At 43.3% G+C, this 6,976-nt stretch overlaps 1 protein-coding gene across 1 annotated transcript; it reads left to right on the top strand.

Moving 5' to 3' along the window:
* The first annotated feature begins 2,201 nt into the window (after positions 1 to 2,201).
* On the top strand, positions 2,202 to 2,897 carry LOC138982564 (uncharacterized protein B0403.1-like). Its single transcript, XM_070355885.1, has one exon. It carries the CDS (start codon positions 2,202 to 2,204, stop codon positions 2,895 to 2,897), a length of 696 nt encoding a protein of 231 aa, XP_070211986.1.
* Positions 2,898 to 6,976: the final 4,079 nt, after the last annotated feature.

Here is a 6,976-nt window from a genome sequence, read left to right as displayed (position 1 = left end):
GTAATAAAGTTCTGAGTCTGAGTCTGAGTCTCTCTCTCTCTCTCTCTCTCTCTCTCTCTCTCTCTCTCTCTCTCTCTCTCTCTCTCTCTCTCTCTCTCTCTCTCTCTCCCTCTCTCTCTGTCTGTCCGTCTGTCTCTCTCTCTGTCTCTGTCTCTCTCTCTCTTTTCTTTCTCTCTCTTTCTCCCCATTAAATGTTAATTAAACTGGTGCGATGACCGTCGCGATAAAACCTTGAACGGTTGAAAACGACGTTAAACACCAAATAAAGAAAGATGGTGCGATGAAATTCCCAATTACCAAACGTTCTAACAGTTTATTTCCAAGCGACCCGTGATCTTTAGCTAATACAAATTAGCTGCTTGCATTGACGGAGAAGGCAAAGTAAGTCAACAAGTACACAGCTATCTATTTTTGTTAAAACGTCAACAACAACAAAATATGTGCCTGTGGACTTAAGCTGATAAGTATCTGCCTGGATACCGGCACGGTTGGCCTAGTGGTAAGGCGTCCGCCCCGTGATCGGGAGGTCGTGGCTGCTCCGCCTGGCGTCTGGCATTATGGGGTTAGTGCTAGGACTGGTTGGTCCGGTGTCAGAATAATGTGACTGGGTGAGACATGAAGCCTGTGCTGCGACTTCTGTCTTGTGTGTGGCGCACGTTAAATGTCAAAGCAGCACCGCCCTGATATGGCCCTTCGTGGTCGGCTGGGCGTTAAGCAAACAAACAAACAAACAAACAAAATCTGCCTGGATGGACGGATAAGCAAAGTCAGTGCAACAAGAGCGCAGGTAGCTATTATTTAGTCTTGTTTTGAAACCAAAAGATACGAACGCATTCCGCATGTGATGGAAGGATGGTGTGTTAGTCCAGAAACGTACGTATTTCCGATGGAATCTATACAAACAATATATGTGGACACAACACTCGGATTTATCAACGGATGAAGATTTACATATATTATCTTTTGAGGAAGAAGCAATCCAAAACAGATCAAGTGTCAACGTTCCAAAACTAAGATACCCATACACAAATAAGAAAGTTAACAAGTCGCGTAAGGCGAAATTACTACATTTAGTCAAGCTGTCGAACTCACGGAATAAAACTGAACGCACTGTATTTTATCACCTAGACAGAACAGCTTCGTCAATCCCCGCGAGAAAGAAATCGCTCACCTCCCACGTGCAAAACGCAGTGAAATTAACACGCCAGAATAGCGCGGTAGCGTATTGTGCTAAGCAGGAAAGCGCGCTTTTCTGTATTCTTGTTAACTTTCTGAGCTTGTTTTGAATACAACCTATCATATATATATATGTTTTTGGAATCAGGAAATGATAAAGAATAATATGAAATCATTTTTGGATCAATTTCTTAAATTTTAATCGTAAGACTAATTAATCTATTTTCGTTAATTGTGATCACATCTTAAGAGTAAACATGACATATGTGTATATTTTTAGATTCAGAATGTGATGAAGAATACGATGCAATCAATTTTAAATCTTTTTGCGAAAAATCGATTTTAATGACAACTTTAATGAGCAAACTCATTAATTAATTTTTAAGCCTCCAAGCTGAAATGCAATACCAAAGTCCGGGCTTTGTCGAAGATTACTTGACCAAAATTTCAACCAATTTGGTTGAAAAATGAGAGCGTGACAGTGCCGCCTCAACTTTCACGAAACGCCGGATATGACGTCATCAAAGACATTTATCAAAAAAATGAAAACAAATTTCTGGAGATACCATACGCAGGATCTTTTATGTCAGGTTTCATGAAGATCGGTCCAGTAGTTTTCTCTGAATCGCTCTACACACACACACACACACACACACACACACACACACACACACACATACACCGCGACCCTCGTCTTGATTCCCCCCTCTACGTTAAAACATTTAGTCAAAACTTGACTAAATGTAAAAAGTATAGCATTGAATATGTAAATCAAAATGTAAATCAATCACAGGCGTCTGGAACTAACCGGTAACCAAGGTGAACAAACATAGTACACAAGACACATATGATGAGGGGGAGACAGCGGCAAATGTATGTGTGTGTCTTTGTTAACACTTTCTACCTCACTAGCGCGCCTGTTTGCGGACGACACTGCAGTGTACAGGGTGGTGACTAGCGTAAATGACCAGGCCCAGCTACAACAAGACCTCCATCGCCTAGCCGAGTGGGAGAAGAACTGGGACATGCAGTTCCACCCTGCAAAGTGCAACACCCTGCCTGTTACGAGGAGCAGACGCCCACTACAGCCCTCTTACCAGCTCCACGGGCATACGCTGGAGACAGTGAAGGCGGTCAAGTACCTGGGTGTGACCATTCAGAGTGACCTGTGCTGGGACGACCATATCAACAACATCGTCAGCAAGGCAAACATGACCCTGGGGTTCCTGCGGCGCAATCTGAAGATCTCATCAAGATCCGTGAAAGAGCAGGCGTACAAGGCCTTTGTCAGGCCTATCCTGGAGTACGCCTCGTCAGTATGGGAGCCGCACACCCAGAAGAACATCGACAAGCTTGAGGCCGTCCAGAGACGAGCTGCCCGATTCGTCTGCAACCGCTACCACAACACGTCAAGTGTCAGCCGGATGCTGGACTCCCTTGGGTGGCAGTCTCTGGAGGAGCGCAGGAAGCTTGCCCGCCTCTCGATGCTCTATAATATCAAGAACAGCATCGTCCACTGTCCGGGCATCAAGTCGAAGCTGGCCCCCTTACCACCACGCCAGCGAAGAGGCCATTGCCAGCAGTTCGGCCTCATCACCTGCCGCACTCAGTATCGGAGTGCCGCTTTCCTACCCAGCACAGTGAAGGACTGGAACTCTCTACCAGCAGCTGTCGTCGAGGCCCGCACTGTCGACACCTTTGTGTCGCGCGTCTCGCACTAAACCAGCAGCCACTGTGACTCATGTCCCCTCCCCCCCCATACTCCCCAACCTGTGAACTTTAATGGACTTTTGGATGCTGGAAACGCTGCTTTACTGGACTTGCGCAACATCCCATCAAGTGCCGAAATAATCACTACTGTTGATTGTGGGCAGTAATGGAAAGACAAGACAAGACCTATGTTGACCAAGGTTTTTTTTTACCCGAGACCAGCTGTGCTGCAGCAGGTCCCTCACAATTGTAGTAACTGTGTAGTAAATGTGTATCAACACGCTGGAATGCAGGCGTCAGATAGACGTTACAGGAAGCGACTGAAGCTAACAGTCTGAGCGGATATATCCGTACCTGGTCAGATAGAGCCATATGAGTGGGTACAGATATATCCGAACCTGGGAGACAATGAGTTAACGTGTAATTAATTAACCTGTCTTTCTCTTTTGATACCTTATCAAGGCTTTAACTGTTACATGTATCATAATTCTCCTTCTGAGCACATGGTTGGTTTTTTCTTCTGATATAGGCTTATTCAAATGTGTCAGCAACATGTGAATCCGAATTATATGCTGGCAACAAACAAAAAAAAACCATGATACATGCAACGTGCAGTTGCGCTCAGTGTAGATTTCCTTTTAATATGCTTATCTTGAACACTGAGTTAACTTTTGACTTGGATGACACAGACGGGTTTGTAGAACTTCAAGCGCAAGCCAAATGTAGTGCATTATTCTAATAACTGGTCGGATAATACTTTGTTTCTGTATATTTTCTTTCCCTCAGGCTACTGTTATTCTCTGAATGCAGACAAGTGTTTAATCATTTCAAATGCAGTATTGATATTTCGTCTGATATCTTCAAATCAAGGGTTGGCTGTAATCAATATCGACACCCAAAGGCGACCGATATTTTTAGTTCCAACTGCAGAAAACACATTTTCTCTTTTTTTTTTTTTTTATACATGACGTCTGCTCATATTTTAACATCCTATCTTGGCTGCGAGGATCTGGAAGTGTTGTTGTTGTTGTTGTTGTTGTGGTTATTGTTGTTGTTGTTGTTGTTGTTGTTGTTGTTGTTGTGGCTTACATTTATTACGCAACACGGCGCTTAAGCATAATGCCTTGATAATACCTGTTTTAAAAGTTCGTTTGCCGCAATTATCTTTAAATGTGTGCGCGTGTTGCTGTTCCGTACGATGATTCTAGATTACAGTTGCATTTTTCCCTCGATTACCATCATCATCTTTGACATCATCTTTGATCCTTCCACCGGACGGGCGTTGTGGCGTGGTGGTAAGACATCGGGTTTGATATTTGAAAATAATGCTAAAAACAAAGATATTTACTCACCAAGACAACATGTTCTCCTACAGAGGCTCCTTCTGGGACGTCCTTAATTAAACCCGAAGTGCGGGCGCAGTGGCGTGATGGTAAGACGTCGGCCTCCTAATCGGGAGGTCGTGAGTTCGAATCCCGGTCGCTGCCGCCTGGTGGGTTAAGAGTGGAGATTTGTCCGATCTCCCAGGTCAACTTATGTGCAGACCTGCTAGTGACTTAACCCCCTTCGTGTGTACACGCAAGCACAAGACCAAGTGCGCACGGAAAAGATCCTGTAATCCATGTCAGAGTTCGGTGGGTTATAGAAACACGAAAATACCCAGCATGCTTCCTCCGAAAGCGGCGTATAGCTGCCTAAATGGCGGGGTAAAAACGGTCATACACGTACAATTCCACTCGTGCAAAAACACGAGTGTACGTGGGAGTTTCAGCCAACGAACGCAGAAGAAGAAGAAGAAGAAGATCCTTCCACCCTTTTGCATGGGACAATAGTCTAAGTATACTTTAATGTGGACACATACATTGAACCAAACATTAACAGCCTATGTATAGCTACTTCCTGTGCCGTGTAGGAATTATTTGATAAATCTGCATTGTAGACTGTTGTCGCTTATATAATTAAATCAACAAAAAGTCACACTCTGCAAAGAACGCAGCCAGTGTGTGGATTTCTTGTATGTGTCTCAGTGGAAGGATGTTCTTATTCCACGTTAAACCCTTGAAGGAGGGACTGTAGGGGGTATCTTATACGGGAACAGCACAATCAAGTGTCTCCTTGTTTAGGATTTCCATGATTGACTTGATACAGGGAAGTGCCCTCTCCTTTGCTAAGTGTATTTATTAATCACTTAAAACAAAAATTAAAAAAAATGGTCAAAATAATATCTCCTAGTACATATTCTCTTCATTTGAAATACAGGACGTTTGAATTTACTCTGAAACAACATACTCTGACACAAGATTACGATGCAGAGTTGCAATAATGTTGCTGAATATTTCCGAGGTCGAGCCTTCGTTTATTTGTTTGATATGTTTCTGCCAAACATCGGCGATAAGGAGCACACATCAAATGACTGTCACATTTCCCTTGCTTTTCGTTTGCAGATGTTACAATATAAATGCTTTTAGCATCAAATCTCATCTCTTTTGTCAGTCATTAACCTGACATCGTTATGCTGTCCACACTGCCTCTCCCTTCAAAACAAAATGTTGAACAGGCTGTCATCATATTGCTGTCAATGTTACCACTATCTTCCTCCATACAACAGGTACAGGCTGTCATCATATTGCTGTGCATACTGTCTCCCTTACCCTTCATTCACTATGATTGTGCAGGCTGTCATCATATTGCTGTGCATACTGTCTCCCTCACCCTTCATTCACTATGACTGTGCAGGCTGTCATCACATTGCTGTGCATACTGTCTCCCTCACCTTTCATTCACTATGACTGTGCAGGCTGTCATCATATTGCTGTGCATACTGTCTCCCTCACCCTTCATTCACTATGACTGTGCAGGCTGCCATCATATTGCTGTGCATACTGTCTCCCTCACCCTTCATTCACTATGACTGTGCAGGCTGTCATCATATTGCTGTGCATACTGTCTCCCTCACCCTTCATTCACTATGACTGTGCAGGCTCTCATCACATTGCTGTGCATACTGTCTCCCTCACCCTTCATTCACTATGATTGTGCAGGCTCTCATCATATTGCTGTTCATACTGTCTCTCTCTCCCTCCATACAGCATTGTACAGATTATTAGTATATTGCTGCCCATACTGCCAGCCTCTCTCTCTATACAACATGTACTGGCTGTCATCATATTGCTGTAAATATGACCACTATCTTCCTCCATACAACATGTAGATGTTGTCATCATATTGCTGTAAATATGACCACTATCTTCCTCCATACAACATGTAGAGGTTGTCATCATATTGCTGTAAATAGTACCACTATCTTCCTCCATACACCATGTAGAGGTTGTCATCATATTGCTGTAAATATTACCACTATCTTCTTCCATACAACATGTAGAGGTTGTCATCATATTGCTGTAAATATGACCACTATCTTCCTCCATACAACATGTAGATGTTGTCATCATATTGCTGTAAATATGACCACTATCTTCCTCCATACACCATGTAGAGGTTGTCATCATATTGCTGTAAATATTACCACTATCTTCTTCCATACAACATGTAGAGGTTGTCATCATATTGCTGTAAATATGACCACTATCTTCCTCCATACAACATGTAGAGGTTGTCATCATATTGCTGTAAATATTACCACTATCTTCCTCCATACAACATGTAGAGGTTGTCATCACATTGCTGTAAATATGACCACTATCTTCCTCCATACAACATGTAGAGGTTGTCATCACATTGCTGCCCATATTACCACCCTCTCCCTCCGTACAACAGGTACAGGATGTCATTATATTGCTGATCATGGTATATCCCTCTCCCTCCGTACAACAGGTACAGGCTGTCATGATATTGCTGATCATGGTATATCCCTCTCCTTCCGTACAACAGGTACAGGCTGTCATGATATTGCTGATCATGGTATATCCCTCTCCCTCCATACAACTTCTTTAGGCTGTTATACTATTTTGGACGAAACTGTTTTCATCACGTCCTCTCCCATATCCTCCCCCCCTCCCCCTCCCACACACCTGAACACCTTCCGCTTGGATCATTCCAGGTTTGATCGCCAATCCCAAATTGCTCTTTC

The sequence above is a fragment of the Littorina saxatilis genome, linkage group LG12, assembly GCF_037325665.1.
Source record: "Littorina saxatilis isolate snail1 linkage group LG12, US_GU_Lsax_2.0, whole genome shotgun sequence".
Lineage (NCBI taxonomy): Eukaryota > Metazoa > Mollusca > Gastropoda > Littorinimorpha > Littorinidae > Littorina > Littorina saxatilis.
This window is presented reverse-complemented; position numbering and strand designations above follow the sequence as displayed.